The sequence below is a fragment of the Acinonyx jubatus genome, chromosome X, assembly GCF_027475565.1.
Source record: "Acinonyx jubatus isolate Ajub_Pintada_27869175 chromosome X, VMU_Ajub_asm_v1.0, whole genome shotgun sequence".
Classification (NCBI taxonomy): Eukaryota; Metazoa; Chordata; class Mammalia; order Carnivora; family Felidae; genus Acinonyx; species Acinonyx jubatus.
In genome coordinates, this window is record NC_069389.1 from 110,856,617 (window position 1) to 110,881,686 (window position 25,070).

Sequence of the window (25,070 nt, forward strand, 5' to 3'; positions counted from 1 at the left end):
AAAGAATAAGATATTTAAGAATAAACATAACCAGAAAGGTGAAATACTTACATACCGAAAATTATAAAACATCAAAGAAGGAAATTAAAGAACACGGAGATAATTGGGAAGACTCCTGTGTCCGTGGATTTTAAGAATTAATATTGTTAAAATGTCCACCCAAAGTGGTCTCCAGGTTCAATGCAATCCCTATCAAAATTCCAATAGCGTTCTTTATAGAAATAGAAAAACCAGTCCCAAAATTTCATATGAAAACACACAGGAGACCATGAATAGCCAAAGCATAAGCAAGAAGAACAAAGCTGAAGGCATTACACTCCTTGATTTCAAAATATATTAGAAAGCTACAGTAATCAAATAGTATGGTACTGGCATAAAAACAGACACGCAGACCAATGACACAGAATAACAAGATCAGAAATACATCCACACATCTGGAGTCAAGTGACCTTGGCCAAGAGTGCCCAGAGTACACAATGGGGAAAGGATAGCGTCTTCAGTAAATGATTGGGAAAACTGGATATACCCATGCAGAATACTGAAATTGGACCTCTGTCTCCCACAACACACAAACATCAACTCCAAATGGATTAAAGACTTAAATGGAAGACCTGAAACTGTAAAACTACAGGGGAAAAAACCAGACATTGGTCTCAGATTTTTTGGCCAGGACACCAAAAGCACAGACAGCAAAAGCAACAGGAGACCAGGGGGATTGCATCAAACTGAAGAGTATCTGTACAGCAAAGGAGACGATCAACAGAGTGAAAAGGCAGCGTACTGAATGGGAGAAAATATTTGCCAATCATATCTGATTAGGGTTAATGTCCAAAGTATATAAGGATCTTGACCAACCCAATAGCAAAAAATACATCGCCTGAATTTTAAAACATGGGCTAAGGACCGGAATAGACATTTCTCCAAAGACATGCAAACGGCCAACAGCTATATGGCAAGGTGCTCAGCATCACTCATCAGCAGGGAAATGGAAATCAAAGCTGCGGTGAGCCATCACCGTACACCCGCGAGGATGGCTATTACCAAAAAGATGAAGTAACAAGGGCCGGCAAGGATGTGAAGAAAAGGGTATCCTTGTACATTGTCAGTGGGAATGTAAATTGGTGCAACCGTCATGGAAGACAGCAGGAGCGTTTTTCAAAAAATTAAAAACAGGACTCCCGGGGCTCCTGGGTGTCTCAGTTGGTTAAGGGTCCGACTTTGGCTCAGGTCATGATCTCGCGGTTCGGGAGTTCGAGCCCCGCGTCAGGCTCTCTGCTGTCAGCTCACAGCCTGCTTTGGATCCTCTGTCCTCCTTTCTCTCTCTCTGCCTCTCTTTCTCTCTCTCTCTCCCTCCCTCCCTCAAAAATAAACAAACATCTTTAAAACATAGAACTCCCATATGATCCAGCGGTCCCGCTTCTGGGTATGTATCCAAAGGAAAATGAAATCAGTATCTGAAAGAGCTATCTGCACTCCATGTTCATTGCAGCGTTATATGCAAAAGTCACGATAAGGAAAGGACCTAGTGTCAATTAATGGATGGATGGATAAAGCAAATGTGAAATATATATAAAAATGGGAGATATATATGAAAATGTGATCTATATTAATATATCATTATATATTATTAATATATAATATTGTATATTGTTCATTAGCATATACTCCCTTGTGTCATTGTAATATTACTCAGCTTTTAAGAAGAGGGAAATAATTGCTATTTGTGACAATATCGACGAACCTGGAGGCCATTGTTCTAGGTGTAGTAAGTCAGACAGAAAAGGATGCATGATCTCAATTATATATGGAATCTAGAGAAGTCGAATTCATAAAAGCCAAGTGGGATGGTGGTTGCCAGGGGCTGAGGTGTGCGGGAAATGGGTATAAAGGTTCAGTTACCTGGGCTGAATAAGTCCTGGAGATCTAATACACAGCATGGTGACTATAGTTGACCATACTCTACTATATACTTAAAATTTGCTAAGAGGGTTGACCTCATGTGTTCTCACTACACACACACACACACACACACACACACACACAGTGGTAACTATGGGAGGTGACGGATATGTTAATTAGCTCAACTGTCATAGTCATTTCACAATACGTATCGAAACATCATATTATATACCTTAAAGGCATGCAATTTTTATTTGTCAAGTACAGTTCAATAAAGCTGGAAAAAATAAATTTTGTAAAAAGACACTACCCTCTGTCTCATTGACACTGCAACCTTTTATTGATTTGTCTCTGGGAAAACGCAAAGAAGTGGAGGATGATAAGTGCATTATGAAAATTGTTTACGTATCCCATTCACCACGGCATGAAAATCCAAAGATCACCTAAGAAAAAGCTTCACAAAAATGTTCAAGACCTTCATGGAGACAACTATAAAATGTTCCTGACAGATTCAGAATGCCGGAAATGTTAATTGTCCTTAAGTTATTTACAGATTTATTGCCTTACCTGTATGTGCCAAGACAACAAACCTGGGGGGTTGTGTTCCACTCTTGGTTCAAAGCGGTCAGGCTTAAGTCCATGGAAGGCGAAGGCCAACTCAGTGCTGGAAGTCAAGGTAGTAACCCTGAGGGAGAACCAAGAACTCCCACCACAGAAGAGATAGGTCCCCACGCCCATCCTACCCCAGCTGTTAGCCATGAGAGGCCCTGGCACGTGATGACCAGATGTGGCAGAGCCTGATTTCTACTAGAGAAGGGGTACATTTTCAGGGACGTAAGGGCTTTGATCTGAGGGGGCAGGACTCAGGCTAGCAGAGGGAGGAACCCCAGGCCCTGCCAGGTATTAAGGTGAGGACCCTTATGGAGAGCTGAATTAGCCACCCACCCCAAACAGAGGGGCCCCACAGGCATGCACACCTGCTTTCAGCCCCGGGGAGGCCCCAGGAACAATTATCACTTACCACTCACATCGTCTGCATTTGTGCGGTGGGCATCTCAGGGGGCCTTATAAAGGCAGAGGGTAGAGGCCCTATCAGGAAGAAATATAAATACTTGCAGAGTATCCCACAATATATAGGGAGCCGCAAGCCTGCCCTTACTGTCAGCTCGGACAGACCCCACTCGGGCCCGTCATGCCAAGACGGAGCCTGCCTCCTCTTTTGGTGAGATAAAGGCCTTGACCTGAGGGATGAGGCCTCAGTTCAACAGGGGGCGGGGGACTCGGCCAGTGCAATAAGTCAAGGTAAGGGTCAGGGGTTTTCCCATCCCAAGTAGATTGGGACCCGCCCCTACTATCAACTCTAGGAAACACCAGGCTGAGGACAGGGATGTGTTGCGTCCTGCCTTTCGGAATCTGAGGGAAGCGAGGTTCCCTCTGAGCGGGCTGGACTCCCGTCAGAAGAGGGAGTTCAAGGTAAAGAACCAGGAGGAGGAGCCAGGGGTCCTCTCTCCAGACACAAACGGCTCTGAGTTCTTCCCTGCCCCCACAATCGTCCCTGGAAGGCCCCAGGCAGAGTTCCCGGAAGTGACATACCTGACTTCCGCCTTAGGGCGGTCCGGGGGACCGCGAGGCTGTCTTCATCACTTGGGGCGTGGATTCAGGTCGCCAGAGGGAGGAGTCCCTGGCGTGGGCTCAGCTCTGGCACCTGAGGGACGGGCCGGTTCCAGCACCCGTCAGGTGAGGACTCAGAGGGAGGGCTGGCGGTAGCTTTCACCGCGGAGCACGTGCCCCAACGCCCCTCCCCCACCCGCTGTGGTCTACCCGGAAGGACCCCCGCGGGGTCCCGGATGTGGTTGATACCGACGTCCATCTTGGGAGCCTGAGGGCCTCGCTTTCTCTGACGGGAAGCGGGCCCCGGTGGTCGGAGGGACGTGCCGCCGGCTGGGGTGGCCAGGTTAAGGTGAGAACCCAGAATGAGGGCTGAGGAGGAGCTCTCGCTCTCCACCCCCACCTCGCTCGTCGTCTGCCTTACAGGCCCCGCGCAGGGCCCCAGACGGGCCAAATACGGGCCTCCATTTTGAGAGCCTGAGGGGAAAAAGGCTTTTGTCTGAGGGGCGTGAACTCAAGTCCTCAGAGGGAGGAGGCCCGGGCTCTGCCAGGCCTCAAGGTGAAGACCCTTATGGAGGGCCGAGGGGACCTCTTTCCGGATAAAGCGGGTGGGGGGGGGGGCACGCAGATACCCTTCCTGGTCGCCGGCCTTGGGTGGCCCGGAGCAGGGCGCTTAGGCCGAGGCGCCTCCCCCAACCCTCTGTACTTCCTTGTGGGTGGTTTCTGGGAGATGGCAGCCTCGGCCTGCGGGCCTCATTCTCGGGTTCGCCGAAGGGAGAGGGCGCAGGCCCCGGCGAGAGTCCGTGGGGAGTCCTCGGGAAGGACTGTGGCTCTGCCCCGCCCCCCCCCCCCAAACCCTAAGGAACCTCTCCAGAAGTTTCTTGTGACCCCTTCTGTCAGCCCCCGGGGACCCTGGAAGATAGCGTCAGGCGGAACCTCCTTCTGTTTCCGAATCGGGGGTCTCAGGGAAGTGAGAGCCTTGATCTGAAGGATCCAATGTCTGGTGATCGAAGAGAGGAGTTTCAGACCCTGCCAGGTAGAAGGGTGAGGATCTTTAGGGCCGAGAGGATAGGGCGGGCCCCACAGAAACCTGTCTTGTCTTTCAGCCGTGAGGGGCCCCAGCCAGGGCTGTCAGATACAGATGCCCCGTCTGCCCTGCTCACCTCCTTGCCTAGTGTCTTTGGAAGATGGGGGCGTTTCCCTGAGGGCAACATTCTTAGGTCAACAAAAAGTGGCTTCAGGCCCTCCCAGGAATAAATAGGGATACCCTGAGGAGAGCTGGGGGTCACCCTCAAGCCAGAACACGGAGGGAATTGCGCGGAGACCCACACAACCCCAGGCCATCAGCCCTAGTATACACCAGGCAGGCCCGGGAGGCCGAAGCCCAGCTTCAGTCCCTTCTCGGTGGCATTAGGGAGGGGACAGCCTTGGTCTGAGAGGTGCAACCGCAAGTACAGGGGAAGGAGCCCCAGCCCTGCAGGAGTCAAGGTGAGGACTCTGATGTGGGACTGGAGGACCTTCAGCCGTGGATAGAGGGGTCTCCAGCCCTGTCCTGCTCCTGCCGTCAGCCCTGCGAGGCTCTAAGTAGAGCTGTAAGGCAGAAGCATCTTCCTGCAACCCCCTGTCACCCCCTCACTTATTTGGCCTCTCCAGGAGACAGAGCCTCGGGGTGAGGGATGCAGCCTCAGGTCTGCAGAAAGGAAGGAATGCAGGCCCAATACGAATTGCTAATGGAAGGCTAAGGGTAATTTCCACTCCAGACAAAGAGGTCCCCACAGAAACCTGCCCTGCCCCTGGTAGCCCAGGAGCATGTCAGTCTACCTGAGTCCCCCCTGTTTCCAGCTGGCATGGCAGGGGCGGGGGGTGGATCTCAGGGAAGTAAGGATCTTTGTCTGGAAAGGCCACTCAGGCCACCAGAAGTAGGCATCTCAGCTCCTGCTGGCCACTGAGTTAAGTACCAGGAGGGATGACGAAATCGAGCCACCATCCCAAAACATCCTCCTGGATCTTAACCCCTGCTGTCAGCCCTGGAAGATCTTGGGCAGGGATGGGTGGATGTGACACCTCTTCACTTGTCTCATTGGTCTCAAGGAAGTGAAGGCCTTGGTCTGACAGGACAGCCTCACACCAGCAGAGGGAGTCATGTCAGGCCATGGAGAGAGGAACCCCAGGCTCTCCCAGGAGTTAAAATGAGGACCCTGAATAAGGATTGGGGGCTCTCCCCACCTCTGGCCCTTGGAGAGATAAGTCCCCTTCTCCCCCCTGCTTCTGCCTAGGGAAACCCTGGTATACAGTGTCCAGAGGTAATGCACCCTCACTGCTACTTGAACTACCTGGTGGTCTCAAGGAGCTGGAGGCCGTCAGCAGAGGCATGAGTCTAAGGTTCTGCCAGGAGTTAATGTGAGGATGGAGGATGCGGTGGACCCCTACTCAAGAACAGATGGGGCCCAGCTGCCCCTGCCGTCAGACAAGATAGGACCCAGGGCATGGCGTTTGAATGTGGCACCCCGTTCGCTTCCTCCTCTCTTGTCTCACGGCGGTGAGGTCTTGGGTTAAGGAAGGTGACCTCAGGTCAGCAGAGGGAGGAGTCCCACACCCTGGCAGGCATCAAGGTAAGGACAGATGACCGCCTGTTCCAGAAGAGAGATCCCCAGAGTCCGTCCAGCCCTTCTCCAATCAGGAAGACAGGAGATCCCTAGAGCACTAAGGAAGGGAACACCTGCTATGATGGCCTTTGTCGGAGCTGACACACTTGAGTCCTTCACGCTGTTCCTCTCTCCCTCAGGCCAGTTGGTTGCCGTCACCCACCTGCTGCCCATACCTCTGCCTGCTGCCCCCGACACCGGTCATCATGTCTCACAGTGAGAGTCAGAGCCACGAGCTTGAAGTAGGCCTTAAGGCCCAAAGAGAGGCTCAGGGCCTGGTAACTGCACAGGTTCCTGCAACTGAGGAGAAGGAAACTGCCTTTTCTCCTCTCTCTCCTTTGATCCAGGGCGCCCCAGAGGCGGTGCCTGCTGCTGGAAACCCAGGTGTTCTCCAGCAGTCAGGGGAAGCCTGCTCTTCCTCCCCCGCCGTCGAAGCCACTCTATCGAGCAAATCAAATGAGGGCTCCGGCCGCCCAAGACAGGATGCAGGTGCCTCCCAGGCTCCACCAGACCCGGCGATCTTGCCTGACGATGTCCTGGATGAGATGGTAGCTAAATTGCTGCAGTTTCTGAGTGGCAAGTATGTAGCAAAGAAGCCCATCACAAAGGCGGAAATGCTGAAGAGCATCAAAGAGCACAAGAACCACTTCCCCATGATCTTCAAGAAAGCCTGTGAGTGCATGGAGATTGTCTTTGGCCTTGAAGTGAAGGAAGTGAACCCCATCAACCACTCCTACGTGCTTATCAAAACCCTAGACCTCACCTACGATGGGATGCTGAGTGACGACCAGGGCATGCCCAAGACCGGCCTCCTGATCCTTATCCTGGGTGTGATCTTTATGGAGGGCGACCATGCCCCTGAGGATAGGATCTGGAGGGTGCTGAGCGAGATCGGAGTGTATGCTGGGAGGAAGGATTTCATCTATGGGGAACCCAGGAAGCTCATCACCGAAGATTTAGTGCAGGAAAAGTACCTGGTATACCAGCAGGTGCCCCACAGCGATCCTCCACAGTACGAACTCCTGTGGGGTCCCAGGGCCCACGCTGAAACAAGCAAGATGAAAGTCCTGCAGTTTTTTTCCAAGGTCACTGGCAGTGACCCCACTTCCTTCCCGTACTGGTATGGAGAAGCTTTGCGAGACGAGAGAGAGCGAGCCCGGGCCACAGTGGCCACCACCGATGGTACTACTGTCACAGCCAGTGAAGGTTCCAGTGTCCCGTCCGGCAGCTTCTCTTGCCCTGAGTGAAGCCTGAGGAAGATCCTCCACTCTGTGGTTGAAGAGGGCAGTCGAAGTTCTAAACGGTGGAGGACGGAATTGCAGATTTTATCTTTTTTTTTTTCGTTTTGGTATTTTTCAAATGCTCTTGCTTCCAAAAGGTTAGCTTCATGGTCTAGGTTCATGAATGACCCTGGTCACATCTTTACTGCTGTTCATTAGGTTTAAGAATAAGAATTTTGCTCTTCTGGAAAACATATTGGGAAACTTTCGATCTTATTTTCTGATCTGGAAGAAAATAGCATGGCACAGATAGTGGAATTTCCTTAAAAATACTCAAGAGTCCGGCAATAAAATCGATGGGATGGAGAAATAGAGGGGGAAATGTACAAGACGGTCATGCTAGGATTCCTGAATCCCGTTTACTCTGCTGGCTAGTAAAATTAAAGATCTGTACCTGGATTTGTTTGGCTAAAGTGTGCATGAGAAATTAAATTTTAATAAATGAAAGCCCTGGGTCACTGGCTCATTTATTCTTGCAAGTGTTTTACAAGTAAGAGAAAAGTCTAGAATAGAAAACTGCTCTTAGCAATTCCTTGGGGATCGTGGGTAAACCAGAGAGAAGTCTCCACCTGGGGCACGTATGGAAGACACACGGCACCCCTGTCCCCATGCCACTGAACGCAGTGCACAGATAGTGTTCTGTATGCATTGTCTACAAGAGTTCCTGAGAATAGGGTGACAGTCCTTTGAAGTGGTGCGGGGGAGCTGGCGCTTTTTCCTTGGCCTGGGAAAGCCGAGGCCCCACGCCTTTGAAAGGGCATTTTAATTAGGTTATCTTGAGCGTGATGTGGTCATCTCTAAGCAAGGGCTAGACTTTCGGTGGGGGTGAAATGAGTGAAAATTGTGGTTTGGATGCAAGAGCAGCTGGGAGGGAGGAACAGTTAGTCCTTGACTCCAATTCTAGGAGCTATGAGTTGCGTTCTGCTGGGGAAGACTTCCCCATATCCAAATTAAATAATATATCCACTAACAGGGACACTTTCTATTTACAAAGCAGCATTTGGGGCTCACTTGGTGGTTTGCTCCCTGGAGCTGCTCATTCTCTGAGATGTCGTGGAAAACACACGCACAGTCAATCCCCGATGAGACCATGATAAAGTTTGGGGTCAAAATCACATAGAAATTACTGCTATTTGGGGCACCTGGGTGGGTCAGTTGGTCGAGCAACTGACTGCAGCTCAGGTCATGATCTCACGGCTTGTGAGTTCAAGCCCCGCATCGGGCTCTGTGCTGACAGCTCAGAGCCAGCTTCCGATCCTCTGTCCCCCTCTCTCCCCTTCCCCTGCTTACGCTCTGTCAAAAATAAACATTAAAAAAAAAAAAGTCACGGCTATTAAAGATCCCATAAAAGCCAAGCACTGTGCCAATATATCATTCTAGCAGGTCCTACAAGACAGGACTCATCAAGCCCACTTCACAGGTAAAGAACCTAATGCTCACAGCACTTGGCAGTTTGCCCAAGGTCACATGTCTCCTACGTGACAGGGCTGGGGCTAGATGCCTGGTCTGAATTCGTCTAAACCCAGGCTGTTCTCCCTCCTCCCAGCCTGAGGCTCACCTTTCTGTCTTCTGGCTCATTTCTTTCCAATGTCTTTCAGGCAACAAAGAGAAGGTCCCTGTGTCCAAAGTAGGCCCAAAGAAGGAAGGGGACAATGAGAATCAAACACTGTCTGTGGACTGTCCGGGCTTTATTTCCCTACCGTCCGGCCTGCCTGAGCCCCAGAGCTCCTGGGGAGGCGACTGCCCACGTGCTGGTGTGTGTCTCAATCCCGGCACTTTCGGGCGTGACCGCACCCTTCCCCTGATCTCCCTCTGTCTGCCTCCCTGTCCAGCTCTAGAATCCGGCCTGCTGACCGCTCATCACTTTTTCTTCCTTTGGAGACCTGTGCTCCCAATGAACAGCCCCAATCGCCTGCCTTCCCCCAGACTCTCTGCAAAAGGATGTCCCGCTGGCTGGCCATCCCTCTTTCCGGAACCCTGATAGCAACAGGCCCTTAGCAGTAAAAGTGTACTTTGGAGGATGGTCAGATGCCTGAGCGCCCCTCCTGGCGTCTGCAACACACTTTCAAATGAGCTGGCAAGTAGAGTCTGATTTGCTCATAATCTGGTTCTTAGGCTATAACCCTGACTTTAGGGATGGTTCTTGAAACCACACTGATATTTGCAGGTAAGAGTCTAATAAGACATATTATTTGAAACCGGCCACTGATGACATCAGCAAATGAACAAGCTCACCTAGATGGTCAAACACCAAAACATCTCTCCTAGGTAGTGGAGGAGGAAACACCACGGAAACCACTGTGTAAGCAAACAACTACAGGGGCTGAATTCCTAAAACCCCTGAGTCCTAGGAGGTGAACAATGGTTTCTTTGGTGGACATGTTAGCTCTGGTTTAAAAAAACAAAAGTCGGGGTGCCCGGGTCGCTCAGTCACTTGAGCGTCTGACTCTTGATTTCGGCTCAGGTCATGATCCCAGGTTCATGGGATCGAGCCCCACATCGGGCTCAGTGCTGAGTGTAGAGCCTACTCAGGATTCTCTTTCTCCTTCTGCCCCTGACCCCCACTCACACTCACATTCATGTGCTCTCTCTCTAAAAAACAAAAACAAAAACAATAGGGGTGCCTGGGTGGCTCAGTCGGTTAAGTGTCCAAATTCGGCTCAGGTCACGATCTCACGGTTTGTGAGTTTGAGCCCCGTGTCGGGCTCTGTGCTGACAGCTCGGAGCCTGGAGCCTGCTTCGGATTCTGTGTCTCCCTCTCTGTGGCACTCCCCCACTCGTGCTCTCTCTCAAAAATAAACATTTAAAAAATATTAAAAAATAAAAACACAAAAAGACAATAAATAACACAGAGGGCCTTCCCTGACGTTGTACCCATGTTTTCACTGCAAAGGCAGAACCCTGTCAAGTACCCTAATGCCACACAAATTATGAGGGTTTCTACTCTAATGGGAACAGGAATTACTCCCAGCCCTGTGTGATTTCCAGAGTTCTCTTTCTGTACAGCAATCTCCTCTTAGCATCCTGTCCTGCCAATTTTAGCTACCCTGGCCTTCCTGGACTCCCGGCTCCATCTGAACTCAAGGAGACTGTCCAGCCGCCCCCCCCCCCCCCCCTTGCACACATGCATTATCCTCCTGGGCAAATAAACTAGGGTGCCCTAGAACTTACCTCCTTTGTTTTCCATCTCTTAGAGGTCGCTGTCCTTCACGGCCAGATGTCTAATAAACTGAAAATTGTTTCATAGTTTTCATTCGTATTTTTAGGTCTATCAGGTAGGAGTTGGGTTCCTGTTATTTCACCGTGGCTAGAAGTCCCATAGTCCAAATTTAAAATCTAAATTAGGCATGATTGATGCCCCCAAATTTCAATCTTATTCAAATTAAAAATCAGGACTGAGGGGCTGTGAGACACATTTATGTTAACAGACATACTAACCTACAGCTGGGAGAATAACAGCAAAGTACTCACAGGTTATTCTCTGCTAGCAGAAGTGTTAAGCGATCCCTTTATTTTCTTACGTATGGTTTCAAAAACTTCCAACACTTACGAAACACATGAATTACCTTTATAATTACACATATAAATATTTTCGGGACGCCTGGGTGGCTCAGTCGGTTGAGCATCTGACTTCAGCTCAGGTCATGATCTCAGGGTTCGTGGGTTCGAGCCCCGCGTCAGGCTCTGTGCTGACGGCTCAGAGCCTGGAGCCTGCTTCCGATTCCGTGTCTCCCTCTCTGTCCTCCGGCCCCTCCCCTCCTCGTGCACTGTCTGTCTCTCTCTCTCTCAAAATAAACATTACAAAAAATACAAATACAAATATTTTAAAATGTGACCTTGACTCCTGAAAATAAATGCACACATTCTCTGGACGATTTGTTTACAACAGTGATCAACCTCTTGCCGGATTGCACCCACCTCTGGCATGCCTCCTGCTTGTCCGACTAGAAAGAAAACACAATGCAATCCATTTCATTAGCTGTGTGTAGCTCACGCTTTCCAAGACAACGCTACACAGGTAAGAATCGGTCTTCTCTTTGAAGCCCTCTCTCCAGAAAAAGTATTCACATATTTTAAATGAGGGAATTATATTTACATCTAAATCATATTCTCCGTGATTTGATTGAATCCAATATTTACAGGAAGCATAGCATACAGACAATTCTAGGAGAAGGAGTTACAATGATCACATTCATTACGAGGAGGGTTGTTTATGCCTCTTGTCAAAGCTCATAATAAATAAATGATGCTATTTTAAAAATAGATTCTTCAGTCATCACCGCAATACTTCCAGTCGGGCCTGAAATGCATTTTTATTTTCCTGATTGATGCAACATTTTCACAAGAATGTTTATCCTTCCTTCGTAGACCAGCGCACCACTATCACCAGTTTCTTAACACACAGTATCTTTTACAAAGTAAATACCATGTGAAAAGTGCTGGGTCATCATTTTGATACCATTTGCTTTGATACATGTTACATGCTTTGTTTTTAGCTCCCACAGGCTCACATTCTGCACTCAACAATTCTGCCATTTTAATGATTTCATCCACACCCTGCCCAAACGAAGCCATTAATGGTCATCCGTGCCATTCCATATCATTTGTGTGCCCTAGGATTTTACTGGATTACTTGTTCTACTTTAGAACAACTGCACAGCTGCTCTCCTCAAAGCGAGCATTTTCTCTTTATTTTTTCGATCATGGCACTCCTTCTGAAACCGATCAGAATCCCAGAGTTTTACCGAGTGATTTGGATCCAAAGGTGTTCGTATAGATTTTAACTTGTAAAATCCGCCCGTATTGTTTACTTCTTTGCAATGGAACCATCTCATAATACTTTTGTGGCTTTTTTTTTTCCCTTTTAGAATATAGGTTCTTGTTAAGTGTCCGACTTCAGCTCAGGTCATGATCTCACGGTGCATGGGTTCGAGCCCCGCATCGGGCTCTGTGCTGACAGCTCGGAGCCTAGAGCCTGCTTCGGATTCCGTGTCTCCCTCTCTGTCTGCCTCTCTTCCACTCGCCCTCCCTGTCTCTTTCTCTCCCAAAAATAAACAAACATTTAAAAAATTAAAAAAAAAAAGAATATAGGTTCACCTTCTCTAAAGAAAGATGCAAGTGAATTAATTACCGGTATCTGCCAACATACCACTTTTGTCCCAACACCATGTAATATTGAGCTAGCATTTCCCCCCTGCAAAATTAAAACTGGGCCTTATTTTCCCACATTAACTTGTTGCCTTTATATGCATTTGCTGTAAATCCAAATAATTTGATGACTATATCCCAACAATTACAAATTACTAATACGTCATTTATGATTCTAAGTGTCCTATCATCTTTGCCCTTTCTGCAAACTGCTGTAAATCTTTTTCTCTATGTGCTCAGAGTCATATACTTTAAGCTAGGTCTACAATAGACGGAATATTTGTGTCTTCCCCAAGTTCATGTGTTTGGAGGTGGGGCCTTTGGGAAGTATTTAGTTCACAAAGGTGGAGCCCTTGTGAATGGGGCTGTACCCTCATAAGAGGCCGGAGAACCAGTTAGCTCTCTTTCTGTTGCGTTAGGATACCAAGAAGTCGGCAGTCAAGAACTTGGAGGAGAGCTCTCACCAGAACCCAGCCATGCCGGCGTCATCTCACAATTCCAGCCTTCATAACTGTGAGAAATAAAATTCTGTTGTTGATAAGCCACCCAGTTTATGGCTATATGTTATGGGAGCCTAACATATCTAAGCTAAGACAATGTCCAAAGCTTTTGGTTTATAACAGTCTTTAAAAAAGAAAAATCTTGGCTATTTCAGCTTCTCTGATCTTTAAAAAAAAAAGTTTTTGTTTCATTGATAATTATTTATCATTTTGTAATTTCAATTTCATTGATTTCTGCCTTTAAATTTTTTTTTCAACGTTTATTTATTTTTGGGACAGAGAGAGAGACAGAGCATGAACGGGGGAGGGGCAGAGAGAGAGGGTGGGACAGAGAGAGACAGAGCATGAACGGGGGAGGGGCAGAGAGAGAGGGTGGGACAGAGAGAGACAGAGCATGAACGGGGGAGGGGCAGAGAGAGAGGGAGACAGGGAATCGGAAACAGGCTCCAGGCTCTGAGCCATCAGCCCAGAGCCTGACGCAGGGCTCGAACTCACGGACTGCGAGATCGTGACCTGGCTGAAGTCGGACGCTTAACCGACTGCGCCACCCAGGCGCCCCTGATTTCTGCCTTTATATATATTGTTACTCTCCTTCTATTTGCATTGGATTTAATTTACTTTTTCTTTTTATAGTTTAAGGCGGCAGCTGATATTATTAAACTGAGTCCGAACTTCCTTTCTAATATAAGCATTTAATGACATAAATTTCCCACTTAGCACTGCTTTAGTGAAGTGCCATAAATTCCGATCTATATTTAGGTTTTCATTCAGTTCAAAATATTTTCTAATTTCCTTCAGTTTTTCGTTTGAAGCACAGGTTAGTAAAAACGTATGATTTCATTTCCAAATATCTAGGGATCCTGCCGACATAAATAAATAAATAAATAAATAAATAAATAAATAAATATTGAGGCCTTAAACGCCAGAGTGAGGATTCTGTACCTAATGTGTTGAGCAATGGGGAGCCACTGATGGTTTTTGAGAAGTATACGGACATGATCAGAGTTATGTTTGATAAAAAAACATTTTTGAGGGGTGCAATGGATGGGAGGCAAGAAGTAGGGAGGTAGCTAGGAGTCAGCTACTCATTCTACCCAACTATGCCAGACGATGCACTTACAACTATTAAATTTCTGTTTCTGAAAGACCGGGTCTCTACATAGGTCACTTTGAATTTAAATCCCATTTTAAATGTACCAGCAAATTCACTAGTTAGTGTCATCTGCAAACCTAATTAGCACACACTTTATCTACATGAATAACTGGCCTCCCCATTATCACAGCTAAGCCAGTGAAATTGCTCAAACTGGGGTAAAATCGTTGTCAGTGGAGTAGATACCTACATTTAACATACGCATTTCAAACTATAAGTAATCGCTACTTAGCTACTTAGAACCTAAAACGTCATTGTCATGAGACATAATTAGTATGAAATCAGCATCTTATAAATCTCTGCCTAATTATTCTGAATCATATACCTGAAAGCCTGGCTGCTATATATTTTCACTAGCTATCCATGCTGTTTTAAATTAAAACATTTCTTTCAACAAATCTCTTGGAGCTTACAACTCCCACGGAAGTAGAACAATCATCAGCCAACACGTGTGACTTAAAAAGTAAGCAAGACTAGTGCTGAGCTGGCCTCATAAAACAACATTACATCTAGTCAGCAAAGATTCTGCAGTTTTAAAGGCTTTTGTTACATTTTCAATACAGCTAAGCATGACAACATCCATATCATACAGGCAGGAAGTTGGAATGTTCTTTTGAATATCTATATAAGGAAATAGGGATAATCCCATCACGAATGGGCAAAAGGCAAAGCGTTTGAAGCCATGCTCTGCACTTAAAAGAACCTGGTAGGGCTTAGGGGTGCCTGGGTGGCTCAGTTGGTTAAGCATCCGACTCTTGATTTTGGCTCAGGTCATGATCTCAAGGTTTGTGAGTTCGAGCCCCGCATCAGGCTGCTTGAGATTCCCTCTCTCCCTCTCTGCCCCTCCCCTGTTCTCTCTCTCTCTCTCTCTCTCTCTCTCTCTCTCTCAAAATAAATAAATAAACTTGAAAAAAATTTAATGAAAAAAAATAGAAGGATCTAGTAGGGCTTTCACTTTTCCCTTACCCGGCCCTTCACGGACAGTAAGCATAAGAGAGACTCTTGAATCATGAACTGGATATACAACACTCATCCTGAAGTTACCTAGCAGCTTTCAAAGAATACTCCAAAACTTTGTCAAGGACACCCTTTCTGCCGTTCCCATCAACGCTGCTTTTATTCAGAGTGTGGCTCTTAATGTTTCAGGGTATGGATCTCCTTCAGAATTCGACGAAAGTAAGGGAGATGGAAACTCTTGCCAAGAAAATGCTCTCATTTGTGCATAAAACTCCTGATTTTGTCTACAATTTCAGAGATTGATAGATTCCTCCCTGTTGTGAGTTGAATTGTGGAAGTCCTGACGCCCAATACCTGTGAATGTGACCGTCTTTGGAAAGAGGGCCTTTCTAGATGTACTCAAGACATTAGGGGTGGGCCAGAACCCAGTATGATTGGCGCCCTTCCAGAGAGAGGGAAAACAATGTGAAGACACAGACACACAGGGAGAATGCCATATGAAGACGAAGACAGATCGGAGCGATGTTCCCATAACCCAAGGGACACCAAAGATTGTAAGCTGTCACCAGAAGCCAGAATATAGGCATGGAACAGATTCCCCCTCAGGACACACAGAAGGAACCAACAATGCTGACATCTTGATTTCAGACTTCCGGCCCCCAGAATCGTGGAACAGTAAATTTCTGTTGTTTCCTGCCACACAGTTTGTTTCTGCAGTCCTAGCAAACTAATACCCTCTCAAGTCCCATCTGTTATTAAAAATATTTTGCAGCAAGCTATGAAAGCCAGGATCCTTCCGTTTTCAGGTACTTGTTCAGCAGCCAGACCCAAGGTACCTTGAGGAGAGTATAAAGCAAATTTTGCTGCAACCTCTATGACTAAGACTACAAAATACTATACCTTTGAAGAATCACTGCATAGTTTAATGAACTACTAAAGAGCGTGCTTTGAAAACAGGATAGGCTGGTAGCAGAAATTTCACTGCAGTGTTCAGATTCTCCATCTGACTAATCTCTGCTTACTCACTGATGAATGTGTTTACCTGTCCTCCCTATGAGCATAGAATTGAATATCAAATTTGCAGCTGACTCACTTTTTAATGGATATTCAAGCGCACTCTTTTTCCAGGGCTAAGTAAAAAATGTATTTTTAGTGAAAGAAAATGCAGGCAACAGGCAAATAAATTTGTACCTACTAAAGCGTTAGTGTGAGTTCCTTCTCAGGTTGTTAGCTGGGATTTATAGCACTCTCCCATGCCGACACATCTTCGAAATATGGAAAACATAGGAGTTTAAAGATGTGCAGGCACAGACATAGAAAATCAAACAATATGAGCCACTGCATCATATTGTTTTGAGGTCAAAGATGCTGTTAAAAATTCACACAATAGGATAGGTTTCACAAGGTTAAAAAGTTTAATTGTCGCCATTAAATTTATTTTAATTTTTTAATCTCTAGGGGAAAATATACTGTCCTCTCAGCTTTGAGTTTGGAGTTCTGTTTTAAGACGGGCTTTCTCCTAATTTTGTCACGTGTGCTGGCAAAAATATTCTTCATGTTGGGTTTAAGGAGAAAATATTAATATTAATGTCAGGAGAACCATTTATCCATCAAATATTTGTAAAGTGTCTACCACATATCAGGCACCCTTCTGGATGATGCCAATACAGAGACAAATGGTCCCTGCCCTCAGGGAGTCTCACTGATAGGAAAAGATACAAAAAAATAACAGTTACAGTATGTGATGACAGGAGTCCTCTAATTCACTCAGGGTTCGAGGGAGGGAGTGCGGAGGACGGGTGCCCTACAAGAGATAGTAATTCTGCTGAATCTTAACATTAGCAAGTGCATTCCAGGGAGATGTGATAGTGGGAACAAAAACACACGTAAGACACAACGGGTTACATGGGATATACTTCTCCTAAAAAAATTCGTTGTTTATTTGAAATTCAAATTTAACTGGATGTCCTATATTTATCTTTTCTATACCTGGCAAGTCTTTATGTAGAGAACTGAACATATTTCTGGGTTGTTGGAATGTCAAGTGCACTTTAGAGATTATGAGAGACAGAGCTGGAAAGGTAGGCAGATGTCAGATCATGAAAAACTATGTTTCCCAAATCAGGCAGTTTGTACTTAGGTTTTTGTTTTGCTTTATTTATTTTTATTTGAGAGAGGGGTGGGTGGAGAGAGGCAGAGGGAGAGAGAGTGAATCTTAAACAGGATCCATGCTCAGCAAGGAGCTCAACCCTGGGATCATGACCCGAGTGGAAATCAAGATTCGGATGCTCACCCGACTGAGCTACCCAGGCACCTCTACTTGTACTGTTTTGAGAACAGCAGTGAGCCATTGAAGAGTTTTTGGCAAAAGAGTGATACAATCAGACTTCTCTTTTAGATGGGTTGTTCTGAAAACACATGAAGCATACATTCCAGTACAGAAGAGTAGAGACAGGGAAATTACTAAACAGACTAATGTTAGGTTAATCCAGGAGAGATGATGTTAGTTTAAACGAGCACAGTAGTTCGGAGAGATGGAGATAAGGGGACAGGAGAAACTTGTAGGAGTAAAATCCAGAAGTCTGAGTGGTTGACTAAATGGGGTGATTAGAGAGAGAGGGAGTCTGGGGTAACTCCAAATGTCCTATCCTAGTGACTAGATAGATGACATGGGAAACAATGAAGAAGGGGTAAGATTTTTAGGGAAGATGACAAATGATATTTTGGGCATATTAAGTTGGCAGTGCCAGTGGGCCAGCCAAATGGAAATGACCAAAAGGTATCAGGGGAGCATTCGATGTTGCCGATGGACATTTGGGAATCATCGGGATCGAATTAAAACGATGAAAGCCAGGGAACCAATAAAGGCCGCTCATTCTTGCAGTTGACAGAATTGAAAATCTTATTGAAGGAAAATTGCCGCTCAATGTAGTTTTAACCTTCGCTCGTCAATATCCCATAAAAAGATCCAGTACAATGAATGTGGTGGAGTTGCTGTTTATCTTATTTGTGGAACCATCTCATAATTAATATACCTGAATATAAAGTGAGAGATTGCAGGTAGGAAAAGACAAACTTGTGGAAAAAGCTAACAACCAATATTTTTGTAGAACGATATATTATCCTCATCACAAGGGATATAACTAACCAAACAAGATCAAGATGGCTTTTCTGGGCCAATGTGGGCATATATAAAATTGAATTTCTGGTCTTTAATCCAGTTTGCAATTTCTATATAGCAACATCAGTTGCAGCCTTAGGTAGCAAAGGAGTTTGTTCAAGCCAATGCCAATGTGTGGAATAACGTGGGTGAAATGTGGGCGTGTGTGAGGTTCATAGAAGAGCAGTTTAACCTGGAGAAAGAACATTTGTATGTTACATCAAATGGAGTCTTTCACCGCCTATCAAGGCTCTAACGTATGTACATCAATAATAAGCATGGGGGGTGCCTGGGTGGCTCAGTCGGGTGAGTGTCTGATTCTTGATTTCAGCTCAGGTCATGATCCCAGAGTTGTTGAGATCAAGCCCCATGTCGGGCTCCACGCTAACCGTGGAGCCTGCTTAAGATTCTCTCTCCCCCCCCCCCCCTCCCCAACTTGCACGCTCTCTCTCCCTCTCTAACATAAAAAAATATATATAATAGTAAGCATATAGGAGAATTACTGGGAGCCTGATGTGCCAGGCATAGAACTAAATAATTAACATATCATCTCATATAATTTTCATAGAAATCCTACGAACTAGATATATGGTCACTTTCATTTTATCATTGAGAAAACGGAAACTCAAAATTGTTTAACATTTACAGAGACACAATCGTTTCTAAGTCTGCACTTAAGAATTTCATATATACAGTAAAACCACAGTTTGCAAGCATAACTCGTTCCAGAAACATGCTTATAATATATAATATAATATATAACATAATTTGTATATCAAAGCAAATTTCCCAATAAGAAATGATGGAAACTCAGATGATTCGTTCCACAACCCCAAAATATTCTTATCAAAATGATTACAATATTGTAATACAAAATAATAAATACAAAATATAAAGAAAACTAAACAAATTAACCTTCACTTACCTTTGAAAATCTTTGTGGCTAGTGTGAGGGAGACGAGAGAGGAGGGTTATGGTGTAGGACGACTTTCACTGTCACTCACGGAATCACTGCTATCTGTTAGCTCAATGGAATCTTTTTCTGCAGGGGGGCCATTGTATATGCTCACACGGATGTTGACTACATTACAGTATTAATCAACTCTGGTCATAGACTGTATTTAATGTAACTGGCGATAAGGCAGCAGAGGAAAGGGTCTCTATCTGCAGGCAGCCTGAATGAATGAAGCAAAGCATTCCTGAGCTTACTCTTGTCTGGAAAAGTATAGGACCGTCCACAGGTGCCTTGAAGTGACAAAAAATATACCAGTGCCAGTTGTGGGCACCTTCCAACGTTCTAAAAACTCACTGATTTCTGCTAAACACCATGGCCAGAGACCAAGCATCCAAGCATGGGAGACGATCACCCACTTTGCCATAGGTCAGTTCACCTTCCTAGATTTGAGCCATAGAATCTCAGTGTTGAAAACTATTTTAAAGTTTATGAAGCCCAGGCACCTGGGTGGCCCAGTCGGTTAAGCATCCAACTCTTAATTGTGGCTCAGGTCACGGTCTCACCGTGGTGGGATTGAGCCCTGCATCAGGCTCCATGCTGAGCATAGAGTCTGCTTGAGATTCTCTCTCCCTCTTCCTCTGCCCCTCCTCCACTAGCACACCCGCCCCTATGCACACTCTCTCGCTCTCTCAAAAGAAAAATGAAAGAAAACAAGGTTGATCAAGTTCAACTCCCTTTCTGTGTGGGAATCCCTCTTTGACATCCTTGACATAGTTTTTTAGTCCCTGCTGAAATATCCCTGCTGAAATATCCCTTTACTCCACATCCTCACCAACACTTATTATGTCTTATCTTTTTTATTCTAGCCACTCTGATGGGAGTGAGGTGGTATCTCACTGCAGTTTTGGTCTGCATTTCCCTGATGGTTGGTTATGTTAAGCACCTTTTCATGTACTTGTTGGTCACCTATAGGACTTCTTGGAACAAATGTCTACTCAGATCATTTTTTAAAATATTTTTTTCTGACTCTTCCATACTTTATAATTTTTGTCTGACTCTACAGAGTGCAGCCCAATGCAAGACTCAATCCCACGTCCCTGGGATCAGAGCCAGAGCCAAAATCAAGAGTTGGATGCTCAACCAACTGAGCCACCCAGATGCCCCCTTTTACATGGAAAATCCTAAAGAATACACAGACACACACACACACAAAATATTGATGCTATTAAAAGAAATTCAGCAGAAGTTCAGGATATGAGATCAACACACAAAATTCATTTGTAATTCTACATCCCAGAAATGACCAACCTGAAAAGTAAATTAAGAAAATCCCAGGGGCACCTGGGTGGCTCAGTCGGTTGAGTGTCCGACTTCAGCACGGCCTGTGAGTTCGAGCCCCATGTCAGGCTCTGTGCTGACAGCTAGAGCCCAGAGCCTGCTTTGGACTCTATGTCTCCCTCACCCTCTGCCCCTCCCCTGCTCATGCTCTGTCTCTATCTCAAAAATAAACATTAAAAAACAATTTTAAAAGGAAAGAAAAAGAAAATCCCATTTATGATTTCATCCAGAAGAATAAAATATCTATGTGCAAATTTAACCAAAGAGGTAAACATTTTATACACTGAAAACCATAAAGTATTGCTGAAAGAAACAAAAGAGAACTTAAATAAATGGAAACAAATGCCATGTTTATGGATTGGAGACATAATATTGTTAAGATAATATTCAAACACTACCAAAATCAATCTACAGATTTGATGTTACCCTATTAAAATTCCACATCCTTTTTTGCAGATATGGAAAGGCTGATACTAAAATTGATATAAATTTACCAGGGACCCCAAATAGCCAAGCCATTTTAGAAAACAGAACAAAGTTAAACTTAAACACTTTCCAATTTCAAACTTCCTACAAATCTGCCATGATTAAAATGGTGTGGTGCTGCATAAGGATAGACACATGGACCGATGGAATAGAATTGAGAGTCCAGAAATAAATCCAAGCATCTATGGCCAATTGATTTTCAACAGGGATCCCAAGACCGATCAATGGGAGAAAGACAGTCTCTTCAACTAATGGTTTTTAGACAATTGTATATCCATATACAAAAACATAAATTTGGACCCCTATCTCACACCACATACAAAAATCAACACAAAATGGACCAACACCCTAAATGAAAGTAGTATATAACTCATAGAAGAAAACATAGGTGTAAATCTTCATGACCCTGGATTTGGCAATGGATTCATCAGAAACACAAGCAACAAAAGAAAAAAATAGATAAACTGAACTTCATCACATTTAAAAAGTTGTGTGCAGAGGACATGACCATGACAGGGAAAAGACAAAATACAGAATAGGAGAAACTATATGAAAAGTACATATCTGATTAGGATCTCATCCAGAACATAGGAAAACTTTGACAACTCAACAATAGTAACAAAAAGCCCCAAACAACCCAATTAAAAAATGGATAAAGGACTCGAACAGCCATTTATCCTAAAAGATATCCAAATGACAAACAAGCACTTGGAAAGATGCTCAACATCATTAGTCATTAGGGAAATGCAGATCAAATCCAGAATGACATATCACTTCACACCTACTAGGATGTCTATAATTAAAAAAATAATAATACAAAATAACAAGTGTTGGCAAGGATTGCTGGTGGGAATGGAAAATGGTGCAGCTACTATGGAAAACATTTTGGTGGTTCCTCAAGTTAAGCAGAGAATTACCATATGACCCAGAAATTCCACTCTGGGAATGAACACACCCAAGAGATCTGAAAACATTCAAACAAAAACTTGCACACAAATGTTCTTAGCAGCACTACTCACAACACCCAGGATGTGGAAACAGCAAGGGGCACCGGGCTGGCTCAGTAGAGCACGTGATTCTCGACCTCAGGATCGTGAGTTTGAGCCCCACGTGGGGTGTAGAGATTAGTTAAATAAATAAAACTTAAAAAAAAAAAAGAATGTGGAAACAACTGAAACTTCCATCACTGGGTGAGTGAATACACAAATGTAGTATGTCCACACAATAGGATATTATTCGGCCATGAAAAGGAATGCAGTATGGATACATGCTACAATGTGGATAAACCTCAAAAAGATTATGCTAAGTGAAAGAAACCAGACACAAAGGGTCATATGTTGCAGAATTCCATTTGTATGAACGATCCAGACTTGTCAAACCTGTAGAGACAAACAATCAAATTGGTTTTGCCCAAGGGCTGGGAGGAGGGTTGAATAGGGAGTGACCACTTACTGGGTACAGAGCTTCCCTTTGAGGTGATAAAAATGATTTGAACTTGATATAGGTGGTGGCTGAACAGCTTATGGATGCCCTAAAAGCCACTGACACGTACACTTTAAAATGGTTAATTTTATGTTATGTGAATTTCACCGCGATAAAAAAATGAAAGCCATCTAAACGCAATCATACAGCATCTAACCTTGTGAGATGAGTTGTTTTCATTCAGCATAATTCCCTTGAGAGCAATCCAAGCCATCTGCCTTCTGTGTCTTCAGAGAAACTGATGAAAGGGCCAAAGCCAAGCACAAAGCCAGCTAGCATGTCAGGGGCATTCTCTACCCACATTAACACTGCTCCATTCATATTGTATACATTTCCACCAGATGTGAGGCCACTTACCAATCCTATCATCTAGTCCATGTTTCTCCCTCTTGTTTCTAAGGCTATAGTGAAATTCTTTGCTGAATTTAATGAGCATCTGTATCAGCTGTATTAGTGACTACCGCTGCTGTATGGAACTACTACAAACTTAGAGGCTTAAAACAACACAAACTTACTATCTTACAATTCTGAAGGTCAGAAGTCTGGAGCGGCCTTGACTTGGTTAGAACCAAGGCCTGTGTGCCTTTTGGAAACTCCAGGGGAGAATATATCTCCTTGTCCTTTCCAGGTGTCAGAGAATGCCCACATTCCCTGCCTCCCGCCCCTTCAACAATCTTCAAAGCATCATTCCAACCTCTGCTTCCATTATCACAGCCCCCCTCTCTCTGACACTAATTATGCTCTTAGAGTTCCCGAGGCTTGATCCCATGGCCCTGGCATCATGACCCGAGCAGAGATCAAGAGGCGGACGCCCAACTAACTGAGCCACCCCGTCTCCCCTTTATGAGACAGATTACACTGGGCCCACCGGGATATTTCACATGACCTCCCCATCTCAGTTCCCTAATATAATCACATCTGCAAAGTCCCTTTTGCTGTGTAAATTAACGTATTCACAGATACTAGGGTTCTGAATGTGAACATATTTCATGGGCCATTATTCAGCTTCCCACAGTATTTTTTGCTAAATTCCAGACATATTGGTTCAAGAGCGTTCCCTTGATTTACCAGCTTAGTTAGCCTCTCAAGGATCATCAGCAGAACCCACTAATTTAGCCGCAATGCACAGAATGAATTGAGTGGAAAGTTCCACAATAAACTGGACGTGCCAATTATCCTTCACCAAAGTCTGGACACACACAACATGACTTCTCTAGAGTTACAACTTTTATTAAAGGACAAGCCTTGCTTACTGCCATTAACACTCTGCCTGTTTGGGAGCAGTGCTTGGGATATTTTGCAGACTCAATATGCATTGGTTAATGATCCTTTCCACATCTTTTCACCGATACTATTTTGCTGGCATGTATTACCGACTTGGACCTTCCCAGCGGAAAGTCACAAAGAATTTGTATTGGTAAATAGAACAAAATGATGCTTAAATATTCATTTGAGCTGTACTACGGCCAGTGCTTTCAGAGGCACAAGATAACAGAGACAATAGAATCTCACGAAAGCTAAACAATTCTAAATATATATAAAATACAAAAGATTATATAATTTTTATATGTAATTTATATATTATTATGTACATAATTTCCCACATTAAAATGTGAAGGCACAGGTTTGTGAGTTTGAGCCCCACGTCAAATGGGGCTTTGGGGACTCTCTCTCCCTCTCTCCCTGTCCCTTCCCCGCTCACGCACACGCCCTCTCTCTCTCAAAATTAAAAAAAAAAAAATGTAAATCTGAAACATCCACATGGCAGCATTTTTTCCTAATCCCTACCATGTTAGGTACTCAAAAGGAAGTTTCTCGCTACCAAACTAAAGTTGATCCTCAATACATAAAAGTAAATCACAGGGCGCCTGGGTGACTCAGGTGGTTAAGCGGCCGACTTCAGTTCAGGTCACGATCTCACGGTTCATGGGTTCGAGCCCCACGTCGGGTTCTGGGCTGACAGCTCAGAGCCTGGAGCCTGCTTCGCATTCTGTGTCTCATTTGCTCTCTGCCCCTCCCCTACTCAGGTTCGTTCTCTCTCTCTCTCTCTCTCTCTCAAAAATAAGCAAATATTTTTAAAAAAATTTTTTAAGTAAATCACTTTTTCAGGAGTTCAGATTCAAAGTTCCATTGCTGCCTATCATCATTATCAGTTGTAAATGGAAAAACAGAAAATCCCACCATACCTTCCGGGCCAGTTGACAGGGATAAGAGTGCTGGGACACTTATTCCCTCATTCTGAGATTCCAAACATGGCTCCGTGTATTCATGGAATATGTTGACTTAATAGGTTCCAAAGGCACTAAAACAGGAAGGCCCCTTTAGAACGTGCTTGGAAGAGAGACCTGCGAGCTTTGTTTGGACACTGCCCGAGCCGACTTTGGGCTTTTCTAAGATACCCCTACCCTCCCCCATCTCTCCCCGCACCCCATCCCATGCTAGCTAACCTGCTGCTCACG

At 45.0% G+C, this 25,070-nt stretch overlaps 1 protein-coding gene and 1 long non-coding RNA gene across 4 annotated transcripts; one reads left to right on the forward strand and one right to left on the reverse strand.

The window, feature by feature from the left end:
• Window positions 1-2,095: 2,095 nt before the first annotated feature.
• Window positions 2,096-3,691, reverse strand: LOC128311460 (uncharacterized). Its single transcript, XR_008289874.1, has 3 exons — window positions 3,493-3,691; window positions 2,921-2,988; window positions 2,096-2,563 (listed from the first exon to the last, which is right to left on the reverse strand). It is a non-coding gene; the product is annotated as an uncharacterized LOC128311460 (long non-coding RNA).
• Window positions 3,493-7,879, forward strand: LOC106980687 (putative MAGE domain-containing protein MAGEA13P). Of its 3 annotated transcripts, none has more exons than XM_027054753.2 (2): window positions 3,493-3,636; window positions 6,293-7,879. In XM_027054753.2, exon 2 carries the CDS (start codon window positions 6,359-6,361, stop codon window positions 7,397-7,399), a length of 1,041 nt encoding a protein of 346 aa, XP_026910554.1. In that variant the 5' UTR covers window positions 3,493-3,636; window positions 6,293-6,358; the 3' UTR covers window positions 7,400-7,879. The 3 variants fall into 3 exon arrangements, with proteins under 3 accessions (XP_026910554.1, XP_026910555.1, XP_026910556.1); XM_027054754.2 differs by lacking the exon at window positions 3,493-3,636 and adding an exon at window positions 3,736-3,859; XM_027054755.2 differs by lacking the exon at window positions 3,493-3,636 and adding an exon at window positions 3,882-4,066.
• Window positions 7,880-25,070: the final 17,191 nt, after the last annotated feature.